At 31.9% G+C, this 18020-nt stretch overlaps 6 protein-coding genes across 6 annotated transcripts; all 6 read right to left on the minus strand.

Moving 5' to 3' along the window:
* Window positions 1-1187, minus strand: LOC118444472 (uncharacterized). The gene is made up of 3 exons (XM_035872764.2): window positions 782-1187; window positions 289-559; window positions 1-177 (listed from the first exon to the last, which is right to left on the minus strand). Exons 1-3 carry the CDS (start codon window positions 791-793, stop codon window positions 50-52), a joined length of 411 nt encoding a protein of 136 aa, XP_035728657.1. The 5' UTR covers window positions 794-1187; the 3' UTR covers window positions 1-49.
* A 388-nt stretch (window positions 1188-1575) lies between these two features.
* LOC118444338 (uncharacterized) lies at window positions 1576-3116 on the minus strand. The gene is made up of 2 exons (XM_035872515.2): window positions 2956-3116; window positions 1576-2638 (listed from the first exon to the last, which is right to left on the minus strand). Exons 1-2 carry the CDS (start codon window positions 2968-2970, stop codon window positions 1838-1840), a joined length of 816 nt encoding a protein of 271 aa, XP_035728408.2. The 5' UTR covers window positions 2971-3116; the 3' UTR covers window positions 1576-1837.
* Window positions 3117-4091: 975 nt separating this feature from the next.
* LOC118444352 (uncharacterized) lies at window positions 4092-5260 on the minus strand. Its single transcript, XM_035872536.2, has 3 exons — window positions 5119-5260; window positions 4631-4912; window positions 4092-4434 (listed from the first exon to the last, which is right to left on the minus strand). The coding sequence occupies exons 1-3, from the start codon at window positions 5128-5130 to the stop codon at window positions 4291-4293; spliced, it is 438 nt and encodes a 145-aa protein (XP_035728429.1). The 5' UTR covers window positions 5131-5260; the 3' UTR covers window positions 4092-4290.
* A 1886-nt stretch (window positions 5261-7146) lies between these two features.
* On the minus strand, window positions 7147-8477 carry LOC118444471 (uncharacterized). Its single transcript, XM_085663618.1, has 4 exons — window positions 8416-8477; window positions 8051-8180; window positions 7788-7957; window positions 7147-7539 (listed from the first exon to the last, which is right to left on the minus strand). The coding sequence occupies exons 1-4, from the start codon at window positions 8425-8427 to the stop codon at window positions 7399-7401; spliced, it is 453 nt and encodes a 150-aa protein (XP_085519744.1). The 5' UTR covers window positions 8428-8477; the 3' UTR covers window positions 7147-7398.
* A 4872-nt stretch (window positions 8478-13349) lies between these two features.
* On the minus strand, window positions 13350-14711 carry LOC118444470 (uncharacterized). Its single transcript, XM_085663627.1, has 5 exons — window positions 14618-14711; window positions 14122-14299; window positions 13931-14038; window positions 13682-13791; window positions 13350-13577 (listed from the first exon to the last, which is right to left on the minus strand). Exons 1-5 carry the CDS (start codon window positions 14648-14650, stop codon window positions 13389-13391), a joined length of 618 nt encoding a protein of 205 aa, XP_085519753.1. The 5' UTR covers window positions 14651-14711; the 3' UTR covers window positions 13350-13388.
* A 1414-nt stretch (window positions 14712-16125) lies between these two features.
* On the minus strand, window positions 16126-17869 carry LOC118444359 (uncharacterized). Its single transcript, XM_035872549.2, has 3 exons — window positions 17750-17869; window positions 16957-17383; window positions 16126-16822 (listed from the first exon to the last, which is right to left on the minus strand). Exons 1-3 carry the CDS (start codon window positions 17759-17761, stop codon window positions 16521-16523), a joined length of 741 nt encoding a protein of 246 aa, XP_035728442.2. The 5' UTR covers window positions 17762-17869; the 3' UTR covers window positions 16126-16520.
* Window positions 17870-18020: the final 151 nt, after the last annotated feature.

Consider the following 18020-nt stretch of genomic DNA (forward strand, 5'->3'; position numbering starts at 1 on the left):
TCATTTATTATCATCGACGTTATGAAATAATATCTATGGTAACAAATTATTATATATGATGTCCTTCGATATTATGATCGTCGAAATGATTTTCATAATGTTCATCGTAATATGGATGAGGTTCTGTCTCTATATCGTGATAAGACGATGATAAGATTCCATTAAAAGTTGATATTTCTAAAAGTAAACAATTAATACATATACATATATATATATATGTATATACATTATTATTATTATTATTATATTTTATTTTAGGAAATTTTATATGAAAGCACTATTACTCACCCGCATGTGATTCATCAACGTGTCCCAATTCATTAGAGTGTTCTAAAATTGGCACGATATCGCTGTCATGATGTACTGTCAAATCCAAATCACTCACTCCGTTCACATAATTCGATGAAAGAGGCAGATCTTCGTAATTATCGACGTGTACATTTTGATAGCTGGTTGCACCGTGTCCGTGATCAATCGTTCGAAAATTCGGAAAATGTTCGTACTCTAATTGACGTGGTATTCTCGCAGCATCGCACATGGCTATTGCCATGATATACAACTGAATGGAACAGAGCAAGAAAAAAAAAAAGAGAAAAAAAAAAAGCATTGAAAAATTAACACGTCAATGTTTTCAGTGATAGATCGAATCTTTTTCACTCGTTTTCCGAATGAAAGAAAAAAAAAAGCAAAAAAATAAGAAGAAGAAGAACGAGGAAACAAGAAGATTCTTTTTACGAAAAAAAGAAGAAGAAGAAGAAAAAAAAAATTAAGACAAACTCACAAAGTATTTCATAGCTTATTTACTTGTCGAACAGTCTCGCCTATTTCTACTGTGGTGTATCTGAAGAAGCAACGTTAGTTTTATACTCGGTTTCCCCGAAAGAAATGTTGAAATATCTGATGCGAATATCCATGCTAAAGTACGAGCGGATGTTTATAATCAGCAATAGACTCCATGGCGTATCTTCTCTAGGACAGGATACATCGGATTCATGGTCTCGAGGTATATACGTGGGTATGGGAAGGTTGAGATTTGGTCTAGAGAGCTAGTAAACAACATGTAAGTACGATGTATGGTTTCTAAACGGAGATTGAACCTCAGTTGCCGAAGGCATTGTGCAATTGGCTACGTAGCGTTACGAATGTATGACGAAACGACGCTGTGGATTCTTTGAAATCTCTTGGAAACCGTACACGTAATTAGTTTTCTATCGTATCATTGATTTCTTAGGAGTATAGATAATAACTACGTCAAACTTTAAAATATTCTTTGTACGGTTTCCACGGTTTTACGCGATTTTCATTTCTAAAGAATTTTATTTATTTCCTACATTCACAATTAGGTTGTTAGAATGAGAAGAGATACTCGAGTTATGTACACGGTTACTCTCGTCTATTCACGAAAAAAAAAAAAAAAAATAAAAAAAAAAGTAAAAAAAAAAAAAGAAATAAATAACCCCAGTGATTTCATAAGAGGGATACTTACAAAATTTGGTGAGATCTAAAAGACTAAAGGAAATTCGAAGAAGAATAATAGACCATTTTAAAGCACGAGCGTGGGATATGATAAAACTTACTATTGTCGTAATTACGTAAGACAGATTATTTATTGGTAGAGAGTGTAGACATTACAAAAGTGCATTTTTACTAAATTACGATCAAGAAAGGTGGCTCATTATGGCAGGTAATTGTAGCTCGATTGTTTTGATCTATTTCCATTAGGAAATAGCTCATTGTTTCTTGTGAGCTAAGTTGTCTCTCTTACTTCATGATGGTCAAGAGAATCGATGGTGATTAAATTAGGTTTTTTTCTCGGCTTCATGTGATCCTTATGATTTCAGTCGCACATAGGTTTCGCTACTTTGACAATAGCTGGAGGTGGATGAACTGGAGCAGGTGGAAGATAGACGGGTTGATGTACTATTGGAGGCGGTTGAGCAATTTTCACATATGATACTGGAGCTGCCTGTATGTGAACAACTTTAGGTTGCGCTGGTGGGATGTAGGAAATAGGTTGTGGGGCTGGTTTTTGATATACATAGCCAGAAACAGCTGGTTTTTGATAAACATATCCTGAAACAGCTGGTTTTTGATAGACAATTCCTGGTTTTTGATAAATCACCTGCGTTTGTACAGCAGGAACTTCGTATTTTTTAAAATAAATTTTCGGCGCCTCATATATTGGCTTTTGATAAGCCGGGGCATAAGAATACATTGGCTTTTGATAAATCACTTTAGCCGGTGTATAAGATGGCACCCATGGTTTGACGACAGATTGAATCGGATGGACCGAATACGATGGTGCATGAACGGGTTGATAACTTATTACCTGCGGTTTCACGTAAGTCACCGATTGTTTTGGAATAATTGTGTAACTCGGTTGATGACTTGATATATATTGTATATGAGGTGGTGATTGATGGACTGTCACTTCCTTTTTCGGATAACTGGGTTGTTCATAAGCTTTTACAAGAACAGCTGGTTGATGATATGCGGGAAGGTGGTACTGCGGTGGACAAGGGTCTTGAACGTAGCCCCTTTTCAATTTGGACAATGAAGAATCCATTGTACCGGAATCCATCATGTCCATATGAACGCTGTGCGAACGAACGCTCGCCAGCCATAACAGGCATGGTATCTAAAGATTAGAAAGGAATATATACTAATGGAAAGATAAAAGAAAAAAAAGAAAAAACGACGTTTTTACTTCGGATATCGTTTTCTATATAAGTATGAAACATATAACGGGCAGTCGGAGCGAGCAGGGTGACAAGATTTCTCTTTAAAAAAAAAAAAAGAAGAAAAAAAATAAAAAAAAAAAAAAATAAACAAGAGTCCAGGCTAATAAAAATATGCAGAAGCGTGCGAAGTTTCCCTCGTGCCAAAGTAGATTATATCGTTGAGTTAGAGAAAAGCGTCAAGGAGAAAAGCGTTTCGCTGATGCGTATCGCTTACCAGTAACCTCAGCATGATTAACTTTGTCTTCCTTTTATTATCTTGAAATGGTTAGTATAAGATGACCGATAGAATGAATGTCCTGAACGAAACTAAAAGCGCGTCGTTGGTACTTGCCGGTTTTATAAACTTTTCCACGGCTTAGGCGGCATAAGTAACTTGTTGACCGAAGTCGATTGAGATTCCCTTAAGCGGCGTAAAAAGCAGCCGTTGTGCGTTCAAGCCCTGTAATGATGCAATTGCTCGCGCCCCGGTATTTCCTGAATAAATTCTGCGGCTCTTGTAAGAACCTATGTATGTATATATATATATATGTACATACATACATAGATATCTTGGGCACGGCCGAGTAGTTGACGTTTTATACCGGTGACGGGGTTTACGACACATGGACAAAACCATTTGAAATAGGCGTGCACAGATAGAAGTCGAAGATCGCTGGAGGTATAGCCCGAAGGTAACGATCGCAACGATAACGCGATGGTTAGAACGACGTATCCGCATTTTCGAATAAAAGCTAAGGATCTTTTTCTATTGGACGATTTTTCTTTTCTTTTTTCTCTCTCTCTCTCTCTTTTTTTTTCCTTCTTTTTATCCTTAAGATACAGAATTTTATAATACTCTTTGCCTCAGGCCTATTGAGCTAATAAATTACGAAGTGATCAATGACGTTTGTCTTTACTAGAGCCGTAAGTTATAGCCACGTTATGAAATGGTTATAAAAGCTGTGTTTAAATAAAATAAAATAAAAAAAAAAAAAAAAAAAAAAAAAAACAAGAAAAAAGAAAATAAATAAATAAAGAAATAGAAAAAATAAAGAAACAATCGCCATGTCCAGATTAAATTAATGATTTATCTCTCGAGAAAGATGCTCGCCGTGGCGGTTCTTTTGTTTTCGATCTTATAGTAAACGGGGTCAGTCCGTATCTCACAAGTAAATGATTCTTGAATTAAAAAAGGTAATGTTACAGCGGTAGAATGCAGTTCGCTAAACGTCTTGGTATAACCACAATTAAGCCTCGTACTTTCGAATCCTTTCAGTCACCCGAGCGATTTGGCTTAAACGGTCATGTCACCCGAGGGAGAAAAGTAATCACCTAACGACCCGTACAAATGGACAATTTTTATTTAACAAAAAAAACAACGATACATTATATAGATAACATTATTTACAAAATGTGTAAGCTTAACTAAATTTTAAATTATAAGTTACTCGAGTAACGCGTTTTTTTTTTTTTTTTTTAAATCTTTTCTCTTTTTTTCATTATTTTAATTTAATTAACATATACTCTTTTTTTTGGCAATAAATTTGTCGAGTTTACGTGTCATTTCACGTCAATGTTTCCAACCGTGTCCTTTACTTTGATGATGGAAAACATGCTTATAAACTGGCACATGGACCGGATATGGTTTTGGTATTGGTACTGGAAAATGTTTCTCGACTGTTACTGCATAAGGCTTCTCAACTACGTACGGTACCTAAAAAGAATTTCTTTTAATTTATACGTACATATATGGACTTAGGGGACTTTCAATTAAACGAAGAAAAGTAAGGATCGAAAGTAAAATATATATGTATATATATCTATAAAATCAAAGTCGATAAAGTAGAAATTACAGTAAACTGTATTCTCTAATTCGTGGTCTAAACGTTTACCGATCGATCAACGCTTACCTTCTTTTCAACCACATATGGTTCAGGCTTTTCTACAGGAATCTCAACGTGTTTAACTACTTCCACAGGCACCGGATGTGGCACTGGTACCTCTACTTGATACGGTTGTGGTATCGGTACTTTAATCTGCTGCGGTATAGCAACTGGTACTGGATGTGGAATCGGTATAGCGTATTTCTTATAGATCGGTATTTCCACAGCTTTAGAAGTTTCGTGATAGGTAGAACCACCATGGTCTTCCTCGTAACCTGCCCATACAGCAGCCACCATACTGGCTAATATCTATATTTTGCAAAAAAATATATTATCAATGATAAATATATATATATATATATATATTTATTATCGAACAATTGTTAATTTATTTTATTACGATGACTCATTCACTCTTAACGAAATCCTTTTATATATTACGTATTTATTAAGAAATAATATAAATTATTAATAATTGAAATTTATTATTATAAAATTTTAATTTCATTACTCACAAAAAGTTTCATCTTTGACTTCAAATGACTTGCGCGAATCTAGCACTCCCGCAAATCCCGTTCTCTGCACCGTACGTTTCACCGTCTCTTTGATACTTTCAAAGTCACGGCCAAGAGTTTATATACCGATGCAACTTTCTCCCTTCTCCTCATTACAACAACGGTTGATGCTCGCTTGGTTGTAGAGGGTTAGTGTAAAGCTGTCCATCACGCTTCTGTGCAAATGTAATCGTGACTCGGTAGATTTTTAGGTGCAACATTCCGTTTTGCATTCATCATACGAAAACCTATTATTATTATTTTCCCATATCAAAAGCAAATGAAAGTTGATTCATCGGTCTCATAAAGATTGTCGTTAAAAAAAAAAAAAAGAAAAAAAAAATAAATAAATAAAAAATCATCAAAAAGTCCAAAGAAATGTTAATCTATTAAAAAGGAAAAATGAAAAATGGAAGAAAAAAAAAATTAAAAAAAGGAAAAAATAAAAATGTATGCTTTCGTTTTATATTATGATAAATGATTTTATTATGATAAAACCGATTGAAAGTTAAGAAGGAGAGAGTCGATCTCTATCTCTCTCTCTCTCTCTCTCTCTTTCTTTCTTAGGTATATTTTTTAATAAAAATTATCAAAATTATCATAATAGAGGTAATTCTCATGGACAGAAACGAAAAGGAGAACGAACTAACTAAAACAGCGTAACACAATGTCACGGTCTAATTTTCTTGATTAACGATCTGTGAATAATTCCCTTACTATCGGATATAAATTAACGAGAGAATATTTAAATGCCAATGGCTATGGGTGGGAGGAGAGGGAGGAGAGGAAGGAACGGGAGACAATATCATATGCATGTAAATTTAGTATTATCTAAAATTTACAAAGGGTCGTAAAGTTCAACGAAACGTAAAAATACAGAACCCAAACTCATCGGTTATTTAATAATAAATCTTTTCCGAATATATAATTCAACTAATTTAGATGATGATTAATGACCCAAGTATATATATATATATATATATATATATATATATATTTATATATTGTTCTGTAAGTATTATATCCATGTAAAAAGAAATTTATGGTTAAAGGACGTCGAGATGAGAAAATTAGAAGAAAGTTAAATCGAGTTATTTCACATTCTTCGTGTCGATATTAAATGAAATAAACAAAGAAAGAGAGAGAGAGAGAGGGAGAGGGGAGGGGTAAGGGAGAAAGGGAGAAGAATAGAAGACGAAATATATTTATGTTGAAACATTTATTATATTTTATCTATATATTTCTGAAAGGTAAGATCGTGCGAGGGGTGTGGCCAGGTATGGAACAGTCGATCTCGAGATTCGAATCGTCGGTGATTCTATCCAGTATCTCGGAGCGGAACAGTGAAAGTGCATCCCAAGTAAAAGTGGTTTCACACGTCTGCGTAAGGAACGCGCTAACGTCTTGTCGAGTTAAGCCAGGCCGTCAAGCTTGTTATGGGGAATCGAGATCATGCAGCTGCTGGTTTGTTTTCAAAGTTAAATCGTAACTATGAACAAACGAGGAAACAAAATACCGGATAAGACGTTCGACTTCCTATTTATTTTTCTTTACTTCCGGAATGAATGAAGGAGGAAGAAGAATAATTTCAAAGGAAAGAATTTGGAAAATTCACAACTTCCTTTTTTTTTTCTTATCTTTTCCCTTTTATTTATTTATTTATTTATTTATTAATTTTGTTTTTTTGTTTTTTTTCTTGGAAACACATCACGTTCTTTTTCTTTTGAAAGTTAATATTTCAAATGTCGAAAAGTCCAATGAAATAGATTATTTCTTTTGCTTTTTTCTTTATTATTTCTTGACGATATCGATCTATTTTCAACGATTCTTTCTTTTATTTTTTCTTTCCCTCTTTTTTTTTTTTATTCGTGATAAACTAGTACTCATTTTTTTTGTTGTTTTTTTTGTTGTTTTTTGTTTTTTTTTGTTTTTTTTTTTTTTTTTTTTTTTTTTTTTTTTTTTTTTTTAAGAAAATATATAGAAAAGGAAGAAAAACTTAACAAAAGGTAATATAAAAAAAAAAAAGAAGAAAAAAATAAAACAAGTAACAAAATTAATAATCGTAACAACGCGAGAGAGAAATTTCATTGTGGATATCTCGTCCCGTGGAAAAAAACATTTCATCTAATGATACTCGTAATAAATTAATGACGTTCTTAAATTATTATATCGATTAACGTCCTTCGAATAGACAGAATCGCTTTTTTTCTATTCTTTTTTTTTTCCCTAACTTCTTCCTTTTTAATGCCATCCCTTGCTCTTCGATGTGTGGTGGAAAACGTGTTTGTAGATTGGAACGTGGACGGGATATGGTTTCGCCACGGGAACCGGAAATTTCTTCTCAACGTAAACTGGATACGGCTTTTCCACGACGTAAGGGACCTAAAAATGAAGATATAATGTGCCATTATAGCCTTCACGCTCGTTTGGAGCTTATGTCAACGTTAAAAAAAAAAAAGAAAAAAAAAAAGAAGAAGAAGAACGGTGAGTTCGATTACACCATAACACTATCTCAAAATTAATATTGATACACTAATCTTTTATCTAACAATCGATTAATTATTAAATCGATTAATTGATATAATCTCCGACAAAGTAAAACAAAAAAATTGAACGAGGAATATACTTACGTGTTTTTCAACAACATATGGTTCTGGTTTTTCAACAGGTACTTCAACATGTTTGACAACTTCAACGGGATAAGGTTGAGGAATTTCAACTGGAACTTTATAAGGTTGGGGTATAGGTACTTTGATTTCTTGAGGGATTTCTACTGGTACAGGATGCGGTATTGGAATAGCTGTAAAAGATATATCAAACGATAAGATGGATTACTATTGTATGTTTTATCGAATTGAAAGAAACATGACTTGATTCTATTTTCTAATCTCACCATATTTTTTATAAATCGGTATTTCCACTGGTTTAGATTTTTCTTCGTAAGTCGAATCACCATGATCCTCCTCATAATGGCCAGCGAAGGACGAGGCGATCAATGACGAGATCAGAGCCAAGAAGATAATCTGCAAGAAAAAAAAAAAAAGAAAAAAAAAATTGGTAAAGAAAAAAAAAGAAAGAAAAAGAAAAGAAAACAAAGAGAAATTTCTATCTGTACTTCATTCCCATTATTAATTATTATATAATCTTATTATTAATATTAATTGTCATTCTTCGTTCTTTTTTTTTATTTTAGTAAATATTTCATTTTAAATAATACTAATAATAATAATTATTATAATTTGGATTCAAATATCTTACGATCGAATTCATGTTGTAAAATTGAATCGATTGGAAAGGGTGCTGAACGGTAGAAATCAAACGTCTAGTGTTCACAGGGTTCGAATGGCGTGCTTATATACTTATGGTGAATTCCACCACCTTTCACTAAAATCTTACGGGACGGAGTATCGCCCTCTCGGAGGGCTCCGAGTGAGAGGGTGGGAGGAACGACAAGTTCATATTACCACTACCAGAATCATGTCTTTAACTTTCGTCTTGCTCTAGTGATGTCAAGAGCCAATCCCATATCTGACTTTGAAAAAGGATTGTAACTTGTCCTTGAAAAGAAAGAATAAGATCGATAGGATCTTAATAATCGTAGCTCAACTAATTCGTGACGATTTAATCGATTTATTTATTTTATAAAAAATAAAATTAACTCGTTTAAATTATTTTTATTAGAATTGAATAGATATAATTGATTGAAAAAAGGAGGGAGAAAAAGAAGAAGAAGAAAGAAGAAAAAGGTGCATTCAAATGACATAAATAAATAATCATAAATGCATTTAGATGTTGTCGAATATTCGAGTTCTTACAATAACCAGAAATAAAAGAATCTTTGTCTTGTACGATTCGTACAGGAGAAAATCTTCTGTTAGAAATAGGATTATATTCTAGCTATTTCGTTCTCCATTCGTAGGCTGTCATAACCGTATTTCTGGTAAGCTCTATTCGACCGTCCGAGAAAATCGTCTTCTCCGATAGCGAAAAAGGTATATTTTCTTTTCATTTTGGTATATAGTGAAAAATTCTTTAAGAGGAATAAGATCGAAATCGATAAAAAGGAGGTAAAAAAAAAAAAAAGAAAAAGAAAAAGAAAGAGAAAGAGAGAAAAAAAACGAAAAAAGAAAAGAAAAAATTAAAGAAATACGACAATTTCAAATAAGGTATTTCAATCGAACATATTTCTCATTTAAAATATACATTGGAAATGGTTCTTTTTCTTCTTCTTCTTCTTCTTCTTCTTCTTCTTCTTTTTCTTCTTTTGCTTCATTTTTCCTCATATAAAAAAATATTCGTCTGAGAACGTTATTGATCTATATTTTATAAATGATTTATAAATTAATCATTACATAGTCGATTTCCTGCATGTACAGGAAATATCGAAATGTTTCATTCGATTCGCTCGATATAAATTAATTTCACGGTGAACGGTAAGAAACTAGAAGCTTATGTTCCATCGATAATAATATAAATATAATTCTTCCTTTTGAACGCCAAGAGGAATTACAAAAAGATCGACTAAAAGTTTCCTATAAACGAAAGCTACCTTCCTTCACAAGCTAAACCATTTCAAATGCATATTCGATCTCCGTTTACTCTCGCAGGTATACTGAGCTAAACCACAATCATGTACCGCAATGCAACTTAACTCTGCGTAACTCTGAAATTTACCGGAAGTGAACGTCAGGTAGACGTTCTCCTTTTCGAACAAGATCGTTCGATTCAATTTTTTGGTATGTTACTACGAAATGAAAGTTTCTGATAGACGTTATTTTCGTTCAAAATAGACTGCGAAATGATAAAAGATTTTTTCTTTCCATTTTTTTTTTTTTTTTCCAAAAATTTTTTTCGAAATCAAATCACGACTTTTTAATTAAATTCAGTATATGAGATTAGAAATAAGCATTATAATTTCGATACTATTCATTTTGATATTTTCTTAATATGAAGTATAGAAAACGAAAGCAAAAGAGAGAGAAAGAGAGAGAGAGAGAGAGAGAGAGAGAGGGGAGGGGAGAGGGAGGGAGAGAGAGAAAGAGGGAGAGAAAGAAAGAGAAAGAGAGAGAAATCGGAAGTCTGAAACGACAGGAGCTAGATAACTTATAGTAGTTATATTCTTGGATGAACGGCTCGATGCCCCCGAACTATCATTTCGCCATGGAAAGTTTGTCTCGGATTTCGTTCGATTCGAAAGGCTCCGTTATTTCCTATATGAATATTTTTTTTTTTTTCCCCCTTTCAATTTTATTATAACCTTCGAATTTTACATATTCTATACGAAAAAATACAATAATATTTATCCATCGTTATGCGTATTATTTTAACTTATTCTTTTTCTCTCTCTTTTTTTTTCTTTTTTTTTTTGCTTCTTTTTCTTCTTTTTGCAAGAAACTTTGTTAGAAAAATTTTTTATAAAAATATTTCATTGTTACGTTGCTCGTTCTCTGTCTATCGATGAATCGGATGGATTATTTTAAAATAAAATTCGAGTCAAGAGAAATAGAAGTTAGAAATTAATTATTTCGACATATTCGTATATTATATAGCTTGGAGCTATTTTTCTTTTGCTTTTTTTTTTTTCTTTTGCTTTGTTTTGTTTTGTTTTCACACATTTTTCAGGTTTTCTTCATATTTTTAACGTTAAATATCATACGATAATAATTCTCGAGAGTTAAATCGACGTTAGAATTTTACTTTCCCTGCAAAACTTCTTTTACCACATCTTTCCTTTCTATTTCTTTTTCATTCTTATTTCAAATCTTTTTACGTTAATAAATATTAACATTTACGTTTACTTATATGGACACACGTCCATATAAAAACCGATATGGTATCTAACGAAACATTCCTTTTGTAGCATTGGCATGAAATTATATAAGAACGTTAATAATTGCCAATTCAATATTTTCTCGTGTCTTCTTTTTAGGTTCGAAAGAAAAAAACAAAAAAAAAGAGAATGCGAATCATCTCTATTTCTCCTTATTTCTTTTTTTTTTTTGTTTTTTCGTTTTTTTTTTTCCTTTTATCAAAGGACTACAACAATAATCGATATACGGAGAGCGTGAAGTGTGTTTGCTTTCCCTGGTCGATTTTTCACGCCGAGTTAATTCGTTGTTTCCTTAAGAAAAGAAAAGAAAAGAAAAGAAAAGAAAAGAAGAAAAAAAGAAAAAAAAGAAAGAAAGAAAAAAAAAAATTAAATCTTTACTCGAAACGAAACGCACTCTCTAAAGTGTTTCGATTTAAAACAAAAAAGAAATAAAAAAGACCAAAGAAAGAAGAAGAAGACAAAAAAGACATTGATGAATTCATGAACGCAAGTTAATTGATATTTTAGAAAGGAAACATTTTGGAGAGTATCGCCTTAATTCCTTCCCCATCTTTTACATTCAGAGTTTCGTGATCGTAATTGTTCGAAGAGGAAATTGAATTTAAAGTTTACTTTCGCCCCGGCATCTTTTTTCGATGGTATTTCCTAGTATTCTTATGTATCTATATTGTCAATGAAAGGATTAAAGAAATCGTATGAACGTAATGTTAACTCCATTGTAAAGAAATGCAATTACTTTTTTTTTTGTTTTTTTTACTATTTCCGAAAGTATACATTGAATAAATACATTTAATTAATTTTAATTATTGTAAGAGTATAATATTATCATTATCCTTATTATAAGTATTAATTATATATTATATATATATATATTATTTAAATAAAATTTTTCAAGTAAAAAATTGAAATCTCATAGTTTAACACATAGTATTTAATAAATAAATATAATATATATATATATATATATATATATATATATATATATATATATATGTATATGGATTTTTTTCTATGCAAAAGAGAAGTAAAATTTGTGACTAAATAAAAATTTGCAATTCGTATTAAGTAAAAATGTTTTTTTTTTTTTTTATAATTAATGAATTCTCATGTATCTCAGCTGTCAAGGAACGAATTAAAGAAATCGTAAGAAAGTTATGTTACATTCTTTTTTGTAAAGAAATCCTATCGCACATATTCTTCTACTTTTGAAAGGCTTTTACTTTAGTTAACTTTTTAGTATGTCGTATATATATATATATATCGATGATTAAGTGACTGATACGAATAAGTACCTGTACATTCTAAACGTTTATTATACAACAGAAATGTTTTGTGAATTCGAAAGGAACGATATTTCTTCCGGTCATTCGCTTTAAGTACTTAGACACGTATACAAGACTATAGTTAAAGGCCATCGACATTTTGACGATTTCGAAAAGAAGATCGTTGGCATGATCCTGATTACTCTCTGCTTTAGTTTTGAAGACTGATTATTATCTTGGATTAGTGAAAGGCAAAATGGTCGAACTTTTCTTCTCTCATTAATTCATGCCTTAGTTAGAAAATACTTTTACTTCCTTCCTTTAATGTATAGTATTATATAATCGTTGACAAGTTTACATAATTTATTTTTACGATTTTCTATCGTGTAAAATGCGTATCAATCCTCTAATGAATGAAATAATATGACATGTTTGATAATCGAACAGGATATATAAATAGAATTGTTATAAATATAGTAATAAATCGATCATTAATAGCAAGTAATTATCTTTTTTTTTTATTTTTTTTTTCTTTTTTTTTTTTATTTTAAGAAATTTCCACTAACCTATGCATTATTATTCATCAAGTTTTCCGATTCATTATATTTTTCAACTTTTAAATGGTACTCATTAAAGTTTACAATTCCATTTCCCTTAACGAATTTATCTTATAACTTTGAACAAATAACATTCTATAATTATCTCAGACAAGAACACAATCTTCCGGCATTGAGTAATAGTATCCACTAGATGGAAGATTCACTTAATTACCAAGACGTTTACCTTCAAGACGAGAAGGGCTAATTTCTCACTAGGCTCGTTACTAAGAGCTTAATCTTATTAACAATAAAAGCGACCTGGAAATACCAAAATTTACATTTGCATTTCGCAACGAAGAAATATTTATTTTATGATCGATTGTCTTTTATAATTTTTAAAATGTAATAATAAAAAGATTGATTCGTGATAATTTTTACTTTTAATATAGATAACAATTTATTTACACGTAACAAAATATTTCTGTGTACGTTTCTCTTAGAAAAATAAAGAAAAGAAATTAACAAAATAGATTAAATAAATATATATATATATATATATATATATATATATATAAAATTCATCCATTGAAAGAGCTGGAACTAGTGATGTCCAGACTTATGTACTATTGTCTTATAGATCGGTATTTTGATTGGTATCGGTTTTGATACTGGTACAGGAATATGTTTGTACACTTTAAAAGGTACTGGCTTTTCGATTTTATAAGGTATTATCTTCTCAACCGGAGTTGGGACTTTCTTCTCAACTTTCGTAATCACTGGTTTTACTACCTGCAAAATTTAACAGAAATAAATAATCGTCATATAAATTGTAGTATCATTAAACTTCGATATACATATATGGTGATTAATTGATATGACGTTTAAAAACTTACTTCGTATGGTACAGGTTTTGATACAAAAACGTTCACGGGATAAGGCTGCGGTTCCGTTTGTACCGTGATTTTAGGAATCTTGAATGGTACGTCTTTTACTACTGGCACGCCTACAAATAATAAATTGAATATTATTTATTACTGTTTTTTTTTGCGTTAAAATAATAAAAGAAAAATCAAAAAAAAAAAAATAAAAGAAAAAGAACATAAATAAATATTTCGTCAATGCCACTTGTTCTATGTACGTGCCAATATGCTTGACGGAAGTAACGATGTGACCTCCATGACCACCATAACCCCCATAACCTCCGTGACTTCCAAGAGAAATGCCAGAATCCAAATCACCCGAGTGACCTCCTAGGAACAATGATTAAGAAAGATTATTTTTCTTTTTTTCCACGATCGATGGCCTTTGAGAATCCCTGTCAGACCCGTTTCACCTAAATCTATTCCCGGTAATTCGTCTTCATGATGCAGTGAAATTTCTCCAAGAGTAAGACTACCACCGGTGTGACCTCCTAAATCAAGGCCAGCATTATGATCACCAAGGGATAGACCGTGTAAACTTAATCCAGAACCATGAGAACAGCCGATGATGGTGCACAAAATGAGAAACCTCTAAACAAACAACACAGGACCACTTCTAATCACTATTTTATATCTTTATAATAAATATTATACTCTTTATTAAAAATATCGAGTAAAAATTATGCGCACTTGCTTAAAATAATATTTTCTTTATCTTTCTTTCATTCTTTTTTTTCTGTCTTTTTTTTTTTCTTTTTTTCATTTTTTTCTCTTTTTTTTTATTTTTTTTTTCTTCATATTTTTACATAAATCATTTAACGTTTTATGGATGACACAATATTTATTATAGGATTTAGCATTGTTATAGGATATAATAGTATCATTGAAATAACACTCATTTTTACGTACGATCCTAATCATCTTTTTGCCAAGTAAACGCATCTATGCTCGTTCTGAGGAAATAAGTTCACTCGTGATAAATTCTTTAAGTGTCACTTTATATACCTACCACTTGCCATCAGACTGACGAGTATACCCCACTATTCTCCACCTTCACCGTAACTGCATTGCTCGATTTGTACTAACACTTACAACTGTTGCATTGTTAGGCACCTTTTCTTTCATCCTTTTTCTTTTATCTTTTACCTTTTTTTCTTTTTTCTTTTTCATGAAACTTACGTAACATTTCATTTCCGTCTTTTACCCTATCAAATCTTCTATAGGATCTTTCAAATTTCTAATTAATAAATTTATAATAACATTTGCAAATAATAATAATATTTCGTAATCTTTATAAATCGTTGATTCTTAATCAATGTGTTTCTGAATAAGAAAAAAAAAAATAAAAAAATAAAATAAAATAATAATATATATATATATATATAAAAAATAAAAAAAAAACTTTCTAAATACGGCATTAAAGTGCAGCATAAAGATCTATGTCTTTAGAGATGTATTATATCGAAAAGAAAGCGCAGAAAAAAAAAAGACATAATAAGAAAAAAAGTAGAGGGAGAAAAAAATAAAGATAATGGATTTTCCATTATTTGTTAATAAGTTCGTTAATACGACCTAAATATTGTGGAAGATGAGAAGGCTAAGGCCCCCATAGTTGTCTCCATTCGGTCGTATTAGATAGATATGGTCACGCCTCATTTGCATCGAGCGATTACGTTGATCTTATTTCTAACGGTTGGATTAGCTCGGTCGGCATTCGCTTTCCATGGAATCCGTGGCGAATATATTGAAATTTCCAGTGAAAGCCGCAATTATGTTTCTTGGCGTGCGGTATACGTGCATACATCACGTTCATCTCTTCTACGGGAAATGAAAGATAATAGAGATGATGATGGTGGTGGTGGATACGTGTGGTGCATTTTCCAAAATTAAATTGACATTTCATTCGTCCTTTTATATATATATTATATTTTTAATGTATCCCATTAAAGATTGTTAACTTCTATTATTACTATAATATTTCGAATAAATTCTATATTTGAACAAACGTATTATGTATATAAAATTAGATAGTAATAATATTAGTTAAATATATCGTGTAATCGTTTTATTTGGAATGACGTATTGACAATTTGAAAGGATCGTATGATTAAATCAAAGATGACAATAATGATCTATAATTGATAGATATTTTTAACACTTAGCGTGTTTGTTGTTGGTATTTTCAAGGACAGTGCTTTTTAATTACGAGAGAAATTTGATTGTCTTTGCTGGAACGTAATAGACTCTACTAGGTGTTATCTTTTCTACGATGCCTTTATTTTCTCTGAAAAGAAAGAAAAAGAAGAAGAAAAAAAAAAAAAGAACATAATACGTAGAGAGGTGAATGTATAAAAGGAATACATTCACCTGGATGGGACTTTCACTGAGATATGGGAACATATGGTACAACATCTTGATATTTTGTATGTAATTTATTGAAAAATAAACGTAAAAAAAAAAGAAACCAAAAGAAAAAGAAGAAGAAGGAAAAAAAAAAGAGAGAGAAACAACGAGGTACAAAAAATAACGTAATCATAACAATGCATTGCCGAGAGGATGAGCGCATAATTAATGCACTCGGCAATGCTTACATGGATATTTTGTGTATATACAACATATGAAAAAAAAAAAAAATAATAATAATAGTAATAACAAGAAATAGATATCACGTAGAAAATTCGAAAAGAAGAGATAACGAAGTTTATTCGTTGTCAACTACTTTACGTATTCCTAAGGACACCATTTTTCGCCATCTCTCTTGGCTATCGTGAGTGCCTATACATTTCTGAAGGACACTCCTTTATTTTCCATTCTAATGACCCTTTTTCGCATGATGGTAGATCGTTTTATAGACAGGGATTCTGATGGGATAAGGCTTAACCACCGGAACTGGCACATGTTTTTCAATCGTTATGGGAACTGGCTTCTCCACAGGCACAGGTATATGTTTCTCTACGGGATATGGAACCTTTTTTTCGACGGGCACAGCTACCGTCTTCACAATTTGAATAGGTACGGGTTTTGATACAGGTACTGCTACTGGGTATGGTTGTGGAACTCCGATAGCAACTGGGTGTGGAACACCAATTTTTATTGGTTGTGGCACCGGTATACCTATAATCAAACAAATGTTAGACATACATGATTTTCATTTCTTTTTCGTTTTTTTGTTTTTTTTTTTGTTATTTTGATTTCTAACTTTTTTTGTTTTTTTTTTATCTTTTTCTTTTGTTTCTGTTATAGCTTACCTATCTCCTTAACAACTGGCACAGCTATGGGCTTGGTAACTTCAACGTGTTCTGAAATTGGTACGCTGTGAACAAAATTATGTCCGCCATCTAAAGAAATTCCATGACCACCCTCGTCACCACCATGTCCACCATATCCACCGAATGAAGAATAATCCTGATGTCCTCCGTCTAAATGACCTCCACCAGACTCTAAATGTCCAGCGGAAGCTTCAAAACCACCACCTCCGTGGCCACCGGAATAGTCACCACCACCATAGCTACCACCACCATAGCTACCACTATCTCCAGAACTTCCAAAATTGTCATGGTCCGATCTCTTGATATCTTGCAAATGTCTTACTATCCGCATTAGATCCTCATGGTTGTAACGTTGATCGACGATTACCGGTGCGGCCGCGGCCAAGGACAACAGTGAAAGTAATACCTGCGACGAAGGTTAAGTTCAAGTTAAGAATACCTACATTCAATACATATATATATATATTCGTAATCGATTCGCAATAATCATTGGGGGAATTAAAAAAAAAATTAAATGTGTTCTATGCGTCGAACATTTCTTTTTTTTTTTTTTTGCTTTTGTCTTCTTTCTTTCTGCTCTTTCTTTTCCTTTTTCTTAGATAATTTCCGGTTTCTTTCACCGATATAAGAGAAATCCTAGAAATTTCATATTATAAGTATTATACTTATTATTTTCTCTAATTTCTAATTCTCCTTTTCCTTTTCAAATTAATCGTTTAAAATCTGTGCCCTTGGTTTCTCCTTTTAATTTTGTCATGTCTCTACTACTCACGATTCTATTCATGATCGAACGCGCGTCTTTCGGCAAATGCACCGATCGGCTGTTGGTAGAAGAGATTTCTTACTGAGACTGATACATCTTCGACCATTGCTCGTCTTAATATACCATGGGGCCTTTCACTGTCGACGATGTAATTTAGTCTTGGTACAGCGTGCCTGGAATCCCATTTATTCGGTACAATTGTTTTACAGTAAACGCTTCGCCGACCACGTTAAAATTATTGACTATTTGAGAGAATTCTCTATTCGTTTAGAATTCGGTC

The sequence above is a fragment of the Vespa mandarinia genome, chromosome 23 (assembly GCF_050613455.1).
Source record: "Vespa mandarinia isolate Hongniang chromosome 23, ASM5061345v1, whole genome shotgun sequence".
NCBI classification, from domain to species: Eukaryota; Metazoa; Arthropoda; class Insecta; order Hymenoptera; family Vespidae; genus Vespa; species Vespa mandarinia.

Bases quoted from the DNA above. Each gene is read 5' to 3' on its own strand.
- LOC118444472 (XM_035872764.2), bottom strand. The intron at 178-288 runs GTGAGTAATAGT...GTTTACTTTTAG, and splicing joins CGTTGATGAATCACATGCGG to AAATATCAACTTTTAATGGA.
- LOC118444352 (XM_035872536.2), bottom strand. The intron at 4,435-4,630 runs GTAAGCGTTGAT...AATTCTTTTTAG, and splicing joins CATATGTGGTTGAAAAGAAG to GTACCGTACGTAGTTGAGAA.
- LOC118444471 (XM_085663618.1), bottom strand. The intron at 7,958-8,050 runs GTGAGATTAGAA...TATCTTTTACAG, and splicing joins ACCGATTTATAAAAAATATG to CTATTCCAATACCGCATCCT. The intron at 7,540-7,787 runs GTAAGTATATTC...CTTCATTTTTAG, and splicing joins CATATGTTGTTGAAAAACAC to GTCCCTTACGTCGTGGAAAA.
- LOC118444470 (XM_085663627.1), bottom strand. From the start codon at position 14,650: ATGCGTTTACTTGGCAAAAAGATGATTAGGATC. The intron at 14,039-14,121 runs GTGAAACGGGTC...CATTGTTCCTAG, and splicing joins ATTACCGGGAATAGATTTAG to GAGGTCACTCGGGTGATTTG. The intron at 13,578-13,681 runs GTAAGTTTTTAA...TAAATTTTGCAG, and splicing joins CAAAACCTGTACCATACGAA to GTAGTAAAACCAGTGATTAC.
- LOC118444359 (XM_035872549.2), bottom strand. The intron at 16,823-16,956 runs GTAAGCTATAAC...GTTTGATTATAG, and splicing joins GCCAGTTGTTAAGGAGATAG to GTATACCGGTGCCACAACCA.